Source organism: Oncorhynchus tshawytscha, linkage group LG03 (assembly GCF_018296145.1).
Source record: "Oncorhynchus tshawytscha isolate Ot180627B linkage group LG03, Otsh_v2.0, whole genome shotgun sequence".
Lineage (NCBI taxonomy): Eukaryota > Metazoa > Chordata > Actinopteri > Salmoniformes > Salmonidae > Oncorhynchus > Oncorhynchus tshawytscha.
The window spans coordinates 69,299,859-69,319,209 of NC_056431.1; the positions used below are offsets into that span (position 1 = coordinate 69,299,859).

Genomic DNA, 19,351 nt, shown 5'->3' on the forward strand with positions numbered 1-19,351 from the left:
ATTTACAAAATAACATGGGTAACTATTTACACTTTCAATATTTGGAAGACCCTCAGCAAGCAATGCAGGTGTAGAAGCACGGTGGCTAGGAAAAACTCCCTAGAAAGGCCAAAACCCAGGAAGAAACCTAGAGAGGAACCAGGCTATGAGGGGTGGCCAGTCCTCTTCTGGCTGTGCCGGGTGGAGATTATAACAGAACATGGCCGAGATTTTCAAACGTGACCAGCAGGGTCAAATAATAATAATCACAGTAGTTGTAGAGGATGCAACAGGACAGCACCTCAAGAGTAAATATGAACAGTTTAGGGTTCCATAGCCGCAGGCAGAACAGTTGAAACTGAACAGCAGCAAGGCCAGGTGGACTGGGGACAGCAAGGAGTCATCATGGCAGGTAGTCCTGACACATGGTCCTAGGGCTCAGGTCCTCCGAGAAAGAGAGAATTAGAGAGAGCATACTTAAATTCACACAGGACACCGGATAAGACAGAAGAAGTACTCAGATATAACAAACTGACCCTAGCCCCGACACAAACTACTGCAGCATAAATACTGGAGACTGAGACAGGAGGGGTCAGGAGACGCTCTTAGCCCCATCCGATGAGACCCCGGACAGGGCCAAACAGGAAGGATATAACATCACCCACTTTGCCAAAGCTCTACACAATATTGTGCTGCTAAGGTGTAATAAACAGATATAATGAGTACAGGAACATGAGGTTGAATATATTATTATAGACCTGCTAGATCTACTGTCTCTATTATATTATGACAGACCAGCTAGATCTACTGTCTTTATTATATTACAACAGACCAGCTGTATCTACTGTCTCCATTTCACTTTGGCCATTGTTTTGGGCCTGCCCCCCCGTCAACAGCCTCAAATTGGCTATTTCATGTGGGTTGGGGTGGGGCGGCAGACGATTTCATCACTTTTCATTACATTTTTATATATTGCTTCTAAAATTAAAATAAATCACAAATAATATTTTATATTATTAATTTCAAACAAGGGCATTAGCATGAGAAGAATTTACCAGTCCAAAACGGTGACATCGTTCCTCTTCTGCAGGCACCGTTACAGATTATACACAGTGGCTACAACGGTGTGCTCTCCATTCAAAAAATATTCCTCCACTTGGGAATCGCTAAATGAATCGTCCTACAACAATTGCTGTCTCACTTTTCCGATCAATTTCTTCTAAAATTGTGTGTACATCTGTATATCTAGACTTAGATTTAGCTTAGTTGCCATACTGATTGATATATATAAACAGCTGAATCTGCTCGTTTACAAAACAACGCTGTGCGTAAATGCGTAGCTCCATCCGGAATAAAACTTCAATAGCGAATGACTCTCTTTACGCCGGAGTTTACGACATGGGTTGGTCTTCCAACACACAACCATTGCTTATTGCCGTTTACCTCAGCTCATTGGCTATCTACCCAGCTAGATTTCAAGACGATCAGTGGTCATTGGGTTAAAACACAGTCAATCAACGAAACAGTGGTCATATCATTGGTGCACAGTGATGTCATTACTTGTTGTCTTCAAATCGGTTTCTTTCAGTCAATACGTCCCGCAAAATGGCCCATCAGGTTTGGTTGTGTTACAAACAAACCAGTTGATTGCAATGAAACCAAACATGACTGGAAAAGTCACGTTTTGTGTGGGTTATTTACCTGGATGGAATGTGTCGTCGAAAATGGAATGAGAGGAATTCACGACACAAGCAGTTCACAAAATGTTTCGTGTTAGGCTATAAAAACAGATTTTATCAAACAAAAGATAATTCATTTGTGTAACAATGAGCATTGGGATTGCAAATAGATGAAGATCGTCAAAGGTAAACTATTAATTTTAATGCAGTTTGGGATTTTTCTACGCCTGTGCTGGTTGAAATAGGTTTTTATGGGGCTCTATCCTCAGATAATCGCATCGTATTCTTTCACAGTAAATCCTTTTAAATCTGACAACGCAGTTGGATTAGCAAGATTCTAGGCTTTCGATACATGTGAGACACTTGTATTTTCATGAATGTTTAATATAACTATTTATGTAGCGATCACCGTATGTTGTGGAATTTCAGCCCGCTACCGGGTTCCGTGCTCAGAGAGGTTAAGACATGGTCAGTCAATCCGGAACATTTCAAGATCTTTTAACGTTTTTTCAAGTGCCGTCACAAAAACCATCAAGCACTATGATGAAACTGGGTCTCATGAAGACACCGGCAAGGAAGACCCAGAGTTACCTCTGCTGCAGAGGATTTGTTCATTAGAGTTAACTGCACCTCAGATTGCAGCCCAAATAAATGCTTCACAGAGTTCAAGTAACAGACATCTCAACATCAACTGTTCAGAGGAGACTGCGTGAATTTAAAAAACATTTTTTTACTTCACCTTTTATTTAACCATGTAAGCCAGTTAAGAACAAGTTCTCATTTACAACTGCGACCTGGCCAAGATAAAGCAAAGCAGCAAACAACACAGAGTTACACATGGAATAAACAAACGTACAGTCAATAACACAATAGAAAAGTCTATATACAGTGTGTGCAAATGAAGTAGGTAAGGCAATAAATAACAATAGTAAATAGGCCGTAGTGGCGAAATAATTACAATTCAGCAAATTTACACTGGAGTGATAGATGTGCAGAAGATGAATGTGCAAGTAGAGATACTGGGGTGCAAAGGAGCAATTTTTTATAATTATATGTATATAAATGTATAAATGTGTAAATGTGTGTGTGTGTATATATGTATATATATATATATATATATATATATATAGCAATATATATATATATATATAGCAATATATATATATATAGCAATATATATATATATAGCAATATGGGGATGAGGTAGTTGGATGGGCTATTTACAAATGGCAGTAAGCTGCCTTGATAGCTGATGCTTAAAGTTAGTGTGGGAGATATGAGTCTCCAGCTTCAGTGATTTTTGCAATTAATTCCAGTCATTGGCAGCATAGAACTGGAAGGAAAGGCAGCCAAAGTCGGAATTGGCTTTGGGGGGTGACTAGTGAAATATACCTGCTGGAGCGCGTGCTATGGGTGGGTGCTGCTATGGTGACCAGTGAGCTATGATAAGGTGGGGCTTTACCTAGCAAAGACTTATAGATGGCCTGGAGCCAGTGGGTTTGGCGATGAATGTGAAGCGAGGGTCAGCCAACGAGGGCATACAGGTCGCTGTGGTGGGTAGTATATGGGGCTTTGGTGACAAAACAGATGGCACTGTGATAGACTGCATCCAATTTGCTGAGTAGAGAGTTGGAGGCTATTTTGTAAATGACATCGCTGAAGTCAAGGATCGGTAGGATGGTTAGTTTTACGAGGGTATGTTTGGCTGCATGTGTGAAGGATGCTTTGTTGCAAAATAGGAAGCCGTTTATAGATTTAATTTAGGATTTTGGAGATGTTTAATATGAGTCTGGAAGGAGAGTTTACAGTCTAACCAGACACCTAGGTATTTGTAATTGTCCACATTTTATAAGTCAGAACCGTCCTGAGTAGTGATACTGGACGGGCGGGCAGGTGTGGGCAGCGATCAGTTGAAGAGCATACATTTAGTTTTACTTGCATTTAAGAGCAGTTGGAGGCCACGGAAGGAGAGTTGTATGGCATTGAAGCTCGTCTGGAGGTTAGTTAACATTGGTTCCAAAGAAGGGCCAGAAGTATACAGAATTGTGTTGTCTGCATAACTTGGTTAACCCATTCCATTCGAGGAATTTCCAAGAAACTGAAGATCTCGTACAACACTAAGCAAACTGGCTCTAACCAGAATAGAAGAGGAGTGGGAGGCCCCAGTGTACAACTGAGCAAGAGGACATCTACATTTAGAGTGTCTAGTTTGAGAAACAGACTCCTCACAAGTCGTCAACTGGCAGCTTCATTAAATAGTACCCGCAAAACACCAGTCTCAGCGTCAACAGTGAAGAGGCGACTCCGGGATGCTGGCCTTCTAGGCAGAGTTCCTCTCTCCAGTGTCTGTTCTTTTTCCCATGAAGGGTGTAGTACATGTGTGTGCATGTACATGTGATATAGATACTTTTGCACTTCTCGCACCAAAGTATGTTTATCACTAGCAGACAGAACACGTCTCCTTCCTGAGCGGTACGATGGCTGCTTGGTCCCATAGTGTTTATACTTGCGTACTATTGTTTGTACAGATGAACGTGGTACCTTCAGGCATTTGGAAATTGCTCCCAAGCATGAACCAGACTTGCGGAGGTCTACAATTTTTTTTCCTGAGGTCTTGGCTGATTTCTTCTGATTTTCCCATGGTGTTAAGCAAAGAGGCACTGAGTTTGAAGGTAGGCCTTGAAATACATCCACAGGTACACCTCCAATTGACTCAAATTATGTCAATTAGCCTATAAGAAGCTTCTAAAGCCATAATATCATTTTCTGGAATTTTCCATGTTTTTTAAAGGCACAGTCAACTTAGTGTATGTAATCTTCTGACCAACTGGAATTGTGATACAGTGAAATAATCTGTCTCTAAACAATTGTTAGAAAAATGACTTGTCATGCACAAAGTAGATGTCCTAACCGACTTTCCAAGACTGTAGTTTGTTAACAAGAAATTTGTGGAGTGGTTGAAAAACGAACCTAAGTGTATGTAAACTTCCGACTTCAACTGTACATACATACAGTGCATTTGGAAAGTATTCAGACTCCTTGACTTTATCCACATTTTTTTACATTACAGCTTTATTCTAAAATTTATGAGATGTTATTTATTTAATCCATCTACTACACACAATACCCCAAAGCGAAAACAGTTTTGTTTTTGGTGGAAATTTATAAAAACAGATACCTTATTTATGTAAGTATTCAGACCTTTTGCTATGAGACTCAAATTGTTGTTCTGTAATGGAAACCTCTCAAACATTTTTATTTATTTAACTTTATTTAACCAGGCAAGTCAGTTAAGAACAAATTCTTATTTTCATTGACGGCCTAGGAACAGTGGGTTAACTACCTGTTTAGGGGCAGAACGACAGATTTGTACCTTGTCAGCTCTGGGATTTGAACTTGCAACCTTCCGATTACTATTCCAACGCTCTAACCACCTAGGCTACCTGCCACCCAAACATAATCCTGGTAGAATCATTACTTGTTTCAATGTTTACTAATGACATGACACTGGCTTTGAGTCAAATGAGAAAAAGGTGGGGGTCTAAATACATTCTGAATGCACTGTATGTCTCGGACTGAAAACATGGGAACTAAAGCCAGGATTTCTGATAAAGAGAAGCGCTGGGTGATCTGACCTCCATAGCAGGTCATTTTGAATCTGAAGCTGGAAAAGTCTGTGGGAAAGCTGAACCTGTTAATTGGTTGGAGGGCTCTCTTTATCTTCATTAAGTGCAGGAATAAATACGTGTGTTGTGTACTATTAGTCTTTGCCTGAAAAGTTCAACGTTAGATATTACTGCACTGTCGGTGCTAGAAGCACAAGCATTTTGCTACACCCGCAATAACATCTGCTAATCACGTTTATGTGACCAATAACATTTTATTTACATGACTCACCCTTTTTTAATCATTTTTATCTCCCTTTCCTTCCTTTATCCTCCCCCTCTCTTCCTTTTTCCTCTTCTTCCCCTTCTTCGTCCTCCTCTCTCAAGGTGGCCGGCCCACCATTCAAGTACAACACGCTGAATGCCTTCACCAAGCTGCTGGGCGCCCCCACCAACATCCTTAGGGACTGTGTCCGCATCATGAAGCTTGAACTGGTGAGGTCCTTTTCCTCTGGCTGTGTGTGTGGTACCCCATAAATATATTTGTCAGTTAAGAATATAAAGGGGCTGGTGATGTGTTTCTGCCTGTCTGTGAGAGAAAGACATATGTGTAATGATTGTGTAAGTGGCTCTCTAACTTCTGTCACCCTCTCCAGTTCCCTGACCAGGCCACCCAGTTAAAGTGGAATGTCCAGTTCTGTCTTACCATCCCCCCCAGCGCCCCTCCCATCGCACCCCCAGGAACCATCGCTGTGGTGCTCAAGTCCAAAATGCTCTTCTTCGTGAGTACTGGTTTTCCCTTGCCTGATTAGTTTTAATTTAAGCAGTTGATTGGCCGATATCCACTCACCTGTTGTCAGTCTTTGTTTGCTGGCTTTCATCCTTCCCCTGTATTGTAGTTTAATCAGTTGTCATCGCTGCATATCAGTTTCGTAGGTGTTACAACCCATCTTACAATTCCATTGACTTGCACTGAAGCTGTGTGAAGTGTAACTAACCCTGTGCTCTCCCTTTAATTCTCCCCTTCAGCTCCAGCTGACCCAGAGGCTGCCGCTGCCCCAGGAGCCGGTCAACATCATTGTTCCCATCGTATACGACATGGCCACGGGCTTGACCCAGCAGGCTGACATCCCCAGACAACACTCCTCCTCTGGGGCAGCAGCACTTATGGTCTCCAACATCCTCAAGAGGTTCAGCGAGCTGCACCCAGCACGACAGGGTTAGTGAGATTGTCTGCACACACAAATAGAAGATAGACTGAAAGATTTGATTGGAACACTCTGACAGAAAATACATTTGGGGGTATCATCTTGACATTGGTGTTTTTGTCTCCTCTCAGGTGAGTGCACTATCTTTGCCTCAGTTCACGAGCTCATGGCCAACCTCAACCTGACCCCTGGTGGTCGTCAGTAGCAACCCCACCTCCCTAGTCGGAAATGGAACCAGAACGGGAACACAACTGAATATGGTTCTATTCTGGAACAGGGAAAGGTTCCTTTCTGGAGTCTAATGAACTGGAGATGACGTGCGCCCGCTGGATTTCCTAATGCAACATATATCCTCTCTGCCTCAGCCAACCGACCTAAAACTGATGTACAGTTAGTTTTTCTGTCAAAAAAGGGAGCAGAATTATGCAGAACATCACACAGTTTTTAGTCTTGATAAAGAACACATTCATGACCCAAATAAAGGAGTGTTTATCTTGAAAAAGAGAAGTATTCGTTGTCAGAAGAAATTCAAAAATATGTATTTTTTTCCTCCAGATGCACTTCTTATCAAAGGATTCACAAATTAAGAATATGGGTGTTTACCTAAAGATGCACATTGTTGTAAATTTCAGCATTATAAAGAATAGTAATGACTTTTGCTGGAGCATGAATTCACATTCGTTCCTTTTTATAATGGAAGATATCAATACTGTTGTGGTACTGGGGCTGAATTGTATCTTAGTACACTATTTAAATGTATTTTTCCCTTTTATGATGTCAAACCTAGTCCCTTCCGAGTTCAAACGGGTCACTTTGAACACTGTAAAACTGTGACAAACTTTATAAGCCAGCTGTATTGTATGACTGCTTTTGAGTCCTGAATGAAGATCCAGTCTATCTTTGATTACTATTTAATAAACCAATTTTAAAAATAATTTTTCAATTTTTGTATTTTTATTTGTTTATATTTTTTCAAAATCCATTCTCTATGGTGAATCACAATTACACTGAAAGCTGCTGGATTGAAAATGGGTGTGATTTATTTATATATACATATATTTAGATTAACACTTTTTGGTTACTAAATGATAATGTATGTGTTATTTCATAGTTTGGATGTCTTCACTATTATTCTACAATAATAGTAAAGAAAACCCCTTGAATGAGTATGTGTGTCCAAACTTTTGACTGGCACTATATATATATATAGACACTGCTCCAAAAAATAAAGGAACACTAAAATAACATCCTAGATCTGAATGAATGAAATATTTTTATAAAATACTTTTCTTTACATAGTTGAATGTGCTGACAACAAAATCACACAAATTATCAATGGAAATCAAATTTATCAACCCATGGAGGTCTGGATTTGGAGTCACTCAAAATTAAAGTGGAAAACCACACTACATGCTGATCCAACTTTGATGTAATGTCCTTAAAACAAGTCAAAATGAAGCTCAGTAGTGTGTGTGGCCTCCACGTGCCTGTATGACCTCCCTACAACGCCTGGTCATGGTCCTGATGAGGTGGCGGATGGTCTCCTGAGGGATCTCCTCCCAGACCTGGACTAAAGCATCCGCCAACTCCTGGACAGTCTGTGGTGCAACGTGGCGTTGGTGGATGGAGCGAGACATGATGTCCCAGATGTGCTCAATTGGATTCAGGTCTGGGGAACGGGTGGACCAGTCCATAGCATCAATGCCTTCCTCTTGCAGGAACTGCTGACACACTCCAGCCACATGAGGTCTAGCATTGTCTTGCATTAGGAGGAACCCAGGGTCAACCGCACCATCATATGGTCTCACAGGGGGTCTGAGGATCTCATCTCGGTACCTAATGGCAGTCAGGCTACCTCTGGCGAGCACATGGAGGGCCCCCCAAAGAAATGCCACCCCACACCATGACTGACCCACCGCCAAACCGGTCATGTTGGAGGATGTTGCAGGCAGCAGAACGTTCTCCACGGCATCTCCAGACTCTGTCACGTCTGTCACATGTGCTCAGTGTGAATCTGCTTTCATCTGTAAAGAGCACAGGGCGCCAGTGGCGAATTTGCCAATCTTGGTGTTCTCTTGCAAATGCCAAACGTCCTGCACGGTGTTGGGCTGCAAGCACAACCCCCACCTGTGGAGGTCGGGCCCTCATACCACCCTCATGGAGTCTGTTTCTGACCGTTTGAGCAGACACATGCACATTTGTGGCCTGCTGGAGGTCATTTTGCAGGGCTCTGGCAGTGCTCCTCCTGCTCCTCCTTGCACAAAGGCGGTAGCGGTCCTGCTGCTGGGTTGTTGCCCTCCTACGGCCTCCTCCACGTCTCCTGATGTACTGGCCTGTCTCCTGGTAGCGCCTCCATGCTCTGGACAATACGCTGACAGACACAGCAAACCTTCTTGCCACAGCTCGCATTGATGTGCCGTCCAGCTGCACTACCTCAAATCAAATCAAATTTATTTATATAGCCCTCCGTACATCAGCTGATATCTCAAAGTGCTGTACAGAAACCCAGCCTAAAACCCCAAACAGCAAGCAATGCAGGTGTAGAAGCACGGTGGCTAGGAAAAACTCCCTAGAAAGGCCAAAACCTAGGAAGAAACCTAGAGAGGAACCAGGCTATGTGGGGTGGCCAGTCCTCTTCTGGCTGTGCCGGGTGGAGATTATAACAGAACATGGCCAAGATGTTCAAATGTTCATAAATGACCAGCATGGTCATATAATAATAAGGCAGAACAGTTGAAACTGGAGCAGCAGCACGGTCAGATGGACTGGGGACAGCAAGGAGTCATCATGTCAGGTAGTCCTGGGGCATGGTCCTGGGGCTCAGGTCCTCCGAGAGAAAGAAAGAGAGAAGGAGAGAATTAGAGAATTCACACAGGACACCGAATAGGACAGGAGAAGTACTCAGATATAACAAACTGACCCTAGCCCCCGACACATAAACTACTGCAGCATAAATACTGGAGACTGAGACAGGAGGGGTCAGGAGACACTGTGGCCCCATCCGAGGACACCCCGGACAGGGCCAAACAGGAAGGATATAACCCCACCCACTTTGCCAAAGCACAGCCCCCACACCACTAGAGGGATATCTTCAACCACCAACCTACCATCCTGAGACAAGGCTGAGTATAGCCCACAAAGACCTCTGCCATGGCACAACCCAAGGGGGCGCCAACCCAGACAGGACGACCACATCAGTGAATCAACACACTCAGGTGACGCACCCTTCCAGGGACGGCATGAGAGAGCCCCAGTAAGCCAGTGACCCAGCCCCTGTAATAGGGTTAGAGGCAGAGAATCCCAGTGGAAAGAGGGGAACCGGCCAGGCAGAGACAGCAAGGGCGGTTCGTTGCTCCAGAGCCTTTCCGTTCACCTTCCCACTCCTGGGCCAGACTACACTCAATCATATGACCCACTGAAGAGATGAGTCTTCAGTAAAGACATTAAGGTTGAGACCGAGTTTGCGTCTCTGACATGGGTAGGCAGACCGTTCCATAAAAATGGACCTCTATAGGAGAAAGCCCTGCCTCCAGCTGTTTGCTTAGAAATTCTAGGGACAATTAGGAGGCCTGCGTCTTGTGACCGTAGCGTACGTGTAGGTATGTACGGCAGGACCAAATCAGAGAGATAGGTAGGAGCAAGCCCATGTAATGCTTTGTAGGTTAGCAGTAAAACCTTGAAATCAGCCCTTGCTTTGACAGGAAGCCAGTGTAGAGGCTAGCACTGGAGTAATATGATCAAATTTTTTGGTTCTAGTCAGGATTCTAGCAGCCGTATTTAGCACCAACTGAAGTTTATTTAGTGCTTTATCCGGGTAGCCGAAAGTAGAGCATTGCAGTAGTCTAACCTAGAAGTGACAAAAGCATGGATTAATTTTTCTGCATCATTTTTGGACAGAAAGTTTCTGATTTTTGCAATGTTACGTAGATGGAAAAAGCTGTCCTTGAAATGGTCTTGATATGTTCTTCAAAAGAGAGATCAGGGTCCAGAGTAACGCCGAGGTCCTTTACAGTTTTACCTGAGCCACTTGTGTGGGTTGTAGACTCCGTCTCAGGCTACCACTAGCGTGAAAGCACCGCCAGCATTCAAAAGTGACCAAAACATCAGCCAGGAAGCATAGGAACTGAGAAGTGGTCTGTGGTCACCACCTGCAGAACCACTCCTTTATTGGGGGTGTCTTGCTAATTGCCTATAATTTCCACCTGTTGTTTATTCCATTTGCACAACAGCATGTGAAATGTATTGTCAATCAGTGTTGCTTCCTAAGGGGACAGTTTGATTTCACAGAAGTGTGATTGACTTGGAGTTACATTGTGTTGTTTAAGTGTTCCCTTTATTTTTTTGAGCAGTGTATATTGAACAAAATATAAATGCAACATGCAATAATTTCAAAGGTTTTACTGAGTTGCAGTTCATATAAAAATCAGTCAATTAAAATAAATAATAATTTAACATGACTGGGCAGGGGTGGGCATTGGAGGGCATAGGTGTTGGCATGGCAGCCAGGCCATAACAATTATAATTAGTTTCTCCCCCACAAAAGGGCTTTATTACAGACAGAAATGTATGTGATCATTTTAATGTAAAAGGTGATGCCAAAGTTTTATTCTATTCTGTGTTATTCTAGCTATGACATCACATCTGACCTCCAAATCCAATTGCATTGGATGTTTAGCAGATGTTATTGTGGGTATTGCGAAATGCTTGTGTTTCTAGCTCCAACAGAGCAGTAATATCTAACAATTTCACAACAATACACACAAAATCTAAGTAAAGGAATGGAATTAAGAATATAAAACTATTTATTTTATTTTATTTCACCTCTATTTAACCAGGTAGGCTTGTGGAGAACAAGTTCTCATTTACAACTGCGACCTGGCCAAGATAAAGCAAAGCAGTTCGACACATACAACACCTCAGAGTTCACACATGGAATAAACAACCGTGTGTGCAAATTAGGTAAGATAAGGGAGGTAAGGCAATAAATAGGCCATGGTGGCGAAGTAATTATAAAATAGCAATTAAACATTGGAATGGCAGATGTGCAGAAGATTAATGTGCAAGTAGAGATACTGGGGTACAAAGGAGCAAGATAAATAAATACAGTATGGGGATGAGATAGTTGGATGGGCTATTTACAGAAGGGCTATGTACAGGTGCAGTGATCTGTGAGCTGCTCTGACAGCTGGTGCTTAAAGCTAGTGAGGGATATATGTGTCTCCAGCTTCAGTGATTTTTGCAGTTTGTTCCAGTCATTGGCAGCAGAGAACTGGAAGGAAAGGCGGCCAAAAGAGGAATTGGCTTTGGGGGTGACCAGTGAGATATACCTGCTGGAGCGCATGCTGCGGGTGGATCCTGCTATGGTGACCAGTGAGCTGAGATAAGGCGGGGCTTTACCTAGCAAAGACTTGTAGATGACCTGGAGCCAGTGGGTTTGGCGACGAGTATTATTATTTAATTTTTTTACCTTTATTTAACTAGGCAAGTCAGTTAAGAACAAATTATTATTTTCAATGACGGCCTAGGAACAGTGGGTTATCTGCCTGTTCAGGGGCAGAATGACAGATTTGTACCTTGTCAGCTCGGGGATTGGAACTTGCAACCTTTTGGTTACTAGTCCAACGCTCTAACCACTAGGCATACTAGGCTACCCTGAGTATGAAGTGAGGAACAGCCAACGAGAGCGTACAGGTCGCAGTGGTGGGTAGTATATGGGGCTTTGGTGATGAAACGGATGGCACTTTCATAGACTGGATCCAATTTGTTCGGTAGAGTGTTGGAGGCTATTTTGTAAATTACATTGCCAAAGTCGAGGATCGGTAGGATGGTCAGTTTTATGAGGGTATGCATGAGTGAAGGATGCTTTGTTGCGAAATAGGAAGCCGATTCTAGATTTAATTTTGGTTTGGAGACGCGTAATGTGAGTCTGGAAGGAGAGTTTACAGTCTAACCAGACACCTAGGTATTTGTAGTTGTCCACATATTCTATTTCAGAACCATCCAGAGTAGTGATGCTGGACGGGCGGGCAGGTGCGTGCAGCGATCGGTTGAAGGGCATGCATTTAGTTTTACTTGCATTTAAGAGCAGTTGGAGGCCACGGAAGGAGAGTTGTATGGTGTTACGCACGCCTCTGTGAAGAGGGAACGCAACACCCTGCTGCAACTCAACTCCCCGCGAAGGGAAAGAGGTATGGACTGTAGGTGTGAGTAGGGATGACAAAAGGCAGAATGTGGTACCGTATACAAGGACTTTATTCAGTCACACGGTAATATGGGGAAAAGGGGCTGGACGGAACCAAAGCAAAGAAAGTAAATATCAAATCCTCCTCTCCGACCTTACCTGCCTAACCACTACTTAATTAAAACCTCTTTGTACTAGGGGCAGTATTTTCATTTTTTGAAAAAAACGTTCCCGTTTTAAATGGGATATTTTGTCAGGAAAAGATGCTAGAATATGCATATAATTGACAGCGTTGGATAGAAAACACTAACGTTTCCAAAACTGTAAAGCTATTGTCTGTGAGTATAACAGAACTGATGTTGCAGGCGAAAGCCTGAGAAAAATCCAATCTGGAAGTGCCCCAGGTTTTGAAAGCGCTGCGTTCCAATGACTCCTATTCAGCTGTGAATGTGCCATCAACGAGTTTACGCTTTCTACGTATTCCCCAAGGTGTCTACAGCATTGTGACGTAGTTTTACGCATTTCTTTTGAAGAATAGCCGTAGGCGGCCACATTGCGTAAGTGGTCACATGGTGGCTCGAGAGAGATTCTCGCGTAAAATACAGAGGTAGCCATTACTCCAATCGTTCCTCCTGAAAAACTAATTGTCCCGACGGATATATTATCGAATAGATATTAGAAAAACACCTTGAGGATTGATTATAAACAACGTTTGCCATGTTTCTGTCGAAATTATGGAACTATTTTGAAATATTTTTTTCGCCGTTGTGGTGACCGCAATTTCCGGGCGATTTCTCAGCCAAACGCGAAGAACAAACAACGCTATTTCGCCTACCAAAAATAATCTTTTGGGGAAAAAAATTAACTTTGGCTATCTACCTGGGAGTCTCGTGAGTGAAAACATCCGAAGTTCAAAGGTAAACGATTTAATTTGATTGCTTTTCTGATTTCCGTGACAAGGTTGCCTGCTGCTAGCAAGGCATAATGCTATGCTAGGCTAACGATAAATGTACACAAATGCTTGTCTAGCATTGGCTGTAAAGCATATTTTGAAAATTTGAGATGACAGGGTGATTAACAAAGGCTAAGCTGTGTGTCAATATATTTCATTTGTGATTTTCATGAATATGAATATTTTCTAGGGATATTTATGTCCTTGCGTTATGCTAATTAGTTTCAGGCGATGATTACGCTCCCGCATGCGGGTTTGGGAGTCACAACAGGTTCTAATTTAGCACCACCTGGTGCCCTAACCAAAATACAGGGGCTGGTCCGCCCAGGTCTTACCTAGTGTGCCTAGACAGTGAATATACTACTGGAAAATGTATGCCCGCAGGCCTCTTGCCTAAGCACTCCTAGGTCCCTTCCCCCTGGGAACAAATTAAACAGGAGAACAAACAATTTCTCAAACAAACCAAGAAACAAAGGACATTAAATAAGCTCTATCTGAGCAACAAACTCAAAGAACATACCAACTGCTCCCAGCAACAACTAACACAGTACATACCAATGACCAACATGCTATAACACTCAGCCATCAACTTCCTCCCTCAGCAATGACCAATATCACAATCAATCTCTCTGCAATGACTTCCCAGCAACGATCTCACTTCTGAACAGAACACTGGCTTTCATATAGCTTCAGAAGGAATGGGTAATTGGAGACACTGCATCTTGACGAGGGGGCGGGGTCAGCTCCAATTAGCCATGGAGTCAACCAATCAGCTGCTGGGGGATTTCAGGACGCCATCTCCTGAAACACTCAAATACACAAACTTCAACACAGAAACTGGGGAACGTAACATATGGCAGTGAAGCTTGTCTGGAGGTTAGTTAACACAGTGTCCAAGGAAGGGCCAGAAGTATACAGAATGGTGTCGTCTGCGTAGAGTTGGATCAGAGAATCACCAGCAGCAAGAGCGACGTTTGATGTTTACAGAAAAGAGTCGGCCCGAGAATTGAACCCTGTGGCACCCCCATGGAGACTGCCAGAGGTCCGGACAACAGGCCCTCTGATTTGACACACTGAACTCTATCAGCGAAGTAGTTGGTGAGGCAGTCTTTTGAGAAACCAAGCCTGTTGAGTCTGCCGATAAGAATGTGGTGATTGACAGTCAAAAGCCTTGGCCAAGTCGATGAAGACGGCTGCACAGTATGGATGAGCAATGTCAGAGAGGCATAGACTAAGATACAGTAGAATAGAATAGAGTACAGTACATACATATGAGATGAGTAATGCAAAATATTTACACATTGTTAAAGGGACTAGTGTTCAATTTATGAAAGTGGCCAGTGATTTCAAATCTATGTATATAGGTAGCAGCCTCTACGGTGCTGTTGGCTATTGAGAGATTGCTGTTTTTCAGTCTCTCGTCCCAGCTTTGAGTAGCTGACAACATCAGGAAAACAATGTGCAGGCTTCAATGGGGCAGAAGTCCAGTGTTGTGATATTGTATGGCTAGACAGCTAGGACAAGAAACAACCATGTCTTGAGATTCATTTCAGATAGTTTAATCTTGTTATTGATGTCTTGTCTTGAGATGTTTTGACAGATTTCATGTCAATGCTAAAATGGTTCAAATTAGCGAGGTAAAAAACCAACAACTGTAATGATGAATTGGAGAGACAAGTGCTCATTGTGCTAATGTATTTATATAGTTTACACATTGTCACCCATCTGTGCCAACACAGTCTGTTTTGCTACAAAGTTGTGCAAACGGTTTATTCTAAAATAAGAGTCCGGTAGCAGCAGACCAGTTAATAAGGCAGGGGGGGTGGGGGAGGTCAGAGCGGTTTCCATATTATCTCCTGATTGAAGTATTAGCTCGTCATAAGTACTTTAATACATTTCGTAAAATGAAGTTTAAACAAAGTGATAAAGCAAGCGGGTTCACCACTATCTCTTGGTTGAAGTTTCAACGATGCATAAATTCCATGCAGCATACGACAAATTAGGCTTAACATTGGTCCAAAAAGCCTCTTTAAAAATGATTTCAAAGATCTCCATAAGCATGGTCAGTTGACTCACGACATCCTTAAGAAAAGCAACAGTTTATCATGAAAAAACACATAGGGTGAGAGCACGAACTCAGTCCCATAATTTTTTTTTTTTTTTTTTGGAAAAGTTTTATTGGCACAATTCCTTTAAAAGCTCATACATTTTTTACATCATTTATACACATAAAAACAGCAACAAAGCATAAAACACAGCATTTGAAAGTTGCATTTAAATTTGTTGAAAAGTACATGTTGTTAAAACCAATGAAAACAACCATTAATAAAAGTACTTTCCTTGTAAAAACATCAAATCTGTAAAGCCATTTAAAATGTGTACTAATGATCTAACAAAGGTAAAACATTTTAAGACATGAAAAACATGTTAAAAAGCCACTTTGTTAAAAAGCTGTCTTCAGTCCCTTGTACAGGAGCGGGGTGAGTCATTATCAAGCTCACCTCATCCTGCTCTTCTGAATAGATCATCGTCCCGTCCTTCGGGGCCCAGAGGAGATCCCTCCCCTAGGCGCATCGCCCTAGGCGCCGCAGCGCTGTCAGGCCGTGGCCGCCGGGACCTAGGGTGTTGTGGGGGACCCTTCGCCTGGGGTCGAGGCCCCCTTCCTTTCGTACCACCCCAGGGCTTCCGTGGCTACCATGGCCACTGCCTGGGGGTGGTCTCTACGTTTTTCGCTACCAGCAGGTTACGGGAGGACCACAGTGCTTCCTTCAGGCACGTGAGGGTGGGCCAGAGCTTGGTGAAGGTCTTCGATGAAATGGGCCTTCGGCCCACCCCATACAGCACGAGCTGAGGTGTTAGGTCCTCCCCTGCTGGCAGACACGAGGTGATCAGGGGGCCTGCTTCCTTCCACAGGTCCCTGGCGGCTCTGCACTCCCAGAGCATGTGCCTCACCGACTCTTCTTGGCCGCAGCCTGGTCGGGGGCAGGCGGATGTCCTCGCCATGCCCCGTGAGTGCATAACGGCCCTGACCGGGAGGATCTCGTGGGCGACCATCCAGGACAGGTCCCGATGCCGATTCAGGAGAGCAGGGTGGGCCACGTTGCGCCAAACCGTTGTAGGCTCACCTATAGCGAGCCCGCGCACTGGACATACTGGTTCCCGATCCTGCACAAGAGAGAGGTGTTTTGTTAAGACCGTGACTGTTTCTTTTTCCAGTTTAATAATACCATAAATTATGCAACCGAGATTTCCACTCGCAGGGGTCAGCACAGTCGGAGTGCAATGGCTGGGCAACTCTCTCCAGTGCCAAAATTTTCGGCTAACGGTAACCACTTTGTGTTCTGATAATATCACATCACATCGACCTGCGTTAAATGCCGTTTAGGAATGCACTTGCAGACAAGAGTGGTGAAAAAGTAGTTTATTTTGTTTACTAGACTATATCAGTGAAGCACGAGATTCCCATCATGCAACACTGTAGAAAAAAAATCACCAATGACTTTTTAATATCTTAACCTGTCTGATATCACAAATGTATGCGATATGACGAAATACAATCACATTCAGACACACACACACACACACAGACAAATGCATGAAACCAATTGATTTATTATCGATAACATCTCACATTCTCTTGTGCTTTTGATTTACTCCGTAAAAGAAGGGTTCTAATTCCACCATGGAAAACACAGGGCCATCAGACATCAGTCCAGTTCCACTCCTCACCAGCATTATTTCCTTTGATCATTTGAACAGGGCGAAGGAGTACCAAGCACACACAAGCTGCATTGAGTAACGATATTCGTATTTGTCCCATAAATCAAAGGCTCCCTGACAGCACAAGGAACTTTGATCGTAATAAATTCAGCATCAAATGCTTACTACAAAGCAGTGTTGCTGATGATATAATGCAAGAGCACACCCTAGTGGACAAAAAGTTTGCAGCACCTGGTATTCCCAGGCAGCCTCCCATCCAAGTACTCACCAGGCCCAATCCTGCTTAACTTCCGAGATCAGACGAGATCGGGCGTATTCAGGCTGGTATGGCTGTACGCAAAGGGACAAGTCTTGGTACGCCATTTAAAGTCAAAGTGAGTCTGATAAACAGACATTGCATTTTCACCAATTAGACAAGCAGCTTGATCTTTGGGTCACTCAAAAGTGGAAGAAATGACATATGCTGTAGCCATCACTTTTTAGCACAGATAGTTGGATGAAATACAAACAAACCTTGCTAACATTTCAAAGCGAGGGCACATATTTCAGCCTTGTGAGAAAAAACGGACAAATACAATGACACCTGACAAATACATTATGAGCAACAGTTTCCCATGCAGCTATCCTACTAGCCAGAATAAATACACAAAAGCTCTGAATGTTGAAATCCTAGTGCATTGTTCTGTGCTAAGGAGGAGTAGTGCATGAATGGACAATTTCATATTGGAAGCGCAATGGGGCTGCATTTCGCAACATGATGTTTCCACAAAATGCCAACAATGTTTGGCTACAGACAAATGTTTCCACCTTTCGATTAGTCCACAACTGACTTGAAAGATCTTCATAAGCCCGGTCAGTTGACTCAAGTGTTCCTCAAGCATACCGCCAAGCAACAGTTTATCATTAAACAAGACATCAGGGGAGAGCACGAACGCAGTCCCCACTACCATAAATTATGCAATCGAGATTTCCACATTTGGGAAATTCGCAGGGGTCAGCACAGCCGGAGTGCAATGGCTAATCCTTACCCTGGATGAACTGCCTTCTTGAGCACAGTTTCTCACTTGCCAGGTAAGTATGACTTGAATACATCAGTGGAGGGCAACTCTCTCCAGTGCCAACATTTTCGGATGACGGTAACCACTTTGTGTTCTGATAATATCACATCACATCGACCTGCGTTAAATGCCGTTTAGGAATGCACTTGCAGACAGAGTGGTGAAAAAGTAGTTTATTTTGTTTACTAGACTATATCAGTGAAGCACGAGATTCCCATCATGCAACACTGTAGAAAAAAATCACCAATGACTTTTTAATATCTTAACCTGTCTGATATCACAAATGTATGCGATATGACGAAATACAATCACATTCAGACACACACACACACACACACACACACACACACACACACACACACACACACACACACACACACACACACACACACACACACACACACACACACACACACACACACAGACAGACAAATGCATGAAACCAATTGATTTATTTTCGATAACATCTCACATTCTCTTGTGCTTTTGATTTACTCCGTAAAAGAAGGGTTCTAATTCCACCATGGAAAACACAGGGCCATCAGACATCAGTCCAGTTCCACTCCTCACCAGCATTATTTCATTTGATCATTTGAACAGGGCGAAGGAGTACCAAGCACACACAAGCTGCATTGAGTAACGATATTCGTATATTTGTCTCATAAATCAAAGGCTCCCTGACAGCACAAGGAACTTTGATCGTAATAAATTCAGCATCAAATGCTTACTACAAAGCAGTGTTGCTGATGATATAATGCAAGAGCACACCCTAGTGGACAAAAAGCTTGCAGCACCTGGTATTCCCAGGCAGTCTCCCATCCAAGTACTAACCAATCTAACCGACCCAATCCTGTTTAGCTTCCAAGATCAGATGAGATCGGGTGTATTCATTTCATATTGGAAGCACAATGGGGGGCTGCATTTCGCAACAAAAGTAAAATTTTGAAAAACGGAGAAAAAAAAAAATCA

General features: G+C 43.0%; 1 protein-coding gene, 1 non-coding gene and 1 pseudogene across 2 annotated transcripts; 1 reads left to right on the top strand and 2 right to left on the bottom strand.

Moving 5' to 3' along the window:
* The first annotated feature begins 5,232 nt into the window (after positions 1 to 5,232).
* LOC121846214 (mediator of RNA polymerase II transcription subunit 14-like) lies at positions 5,233 to 7,406 on the top strand. Its single transcript, XM_042319923.1, has 4 exons — positions 5,233 to 5,758; positions 5,920 to 6,045; positions 6,293 to 6,482; positions 6,603 to 7,406. The coding sequence occupies exons 1-4, from the start codon at positions 5,744 to 5,746 to the stop codon at positions 6,674 to 6,676; spliced, it is 405 nt and encodes a 134-aa protein (XP_042175857.1). The 5' UTR covers positions 5,233 to 5,743; the 3' UTR covers positions 6,677 to 7,406.
* Positions 7,407 to 17,543: 10,137 nt separating this feature from the next.
* On the bottom strand, positions 17,544 to 17,662 carry LOC121846267 (annotated as a pseudogene).
* A 579-nt stretch (positions 17,663 to 18,241) lies between these two features.
* On the bottom strand, positions 18,242 to 18,403 carry LOC121846305. Its single transcript, XR_006083170.1, has one exon. It is a non-coding gene; the product is annotated as a U1 spliceosomal RNA (small nuclear RNA).
* Between the last annotated feature and the right edge of the window lie 948 nt (positions 18,404 to 19,351).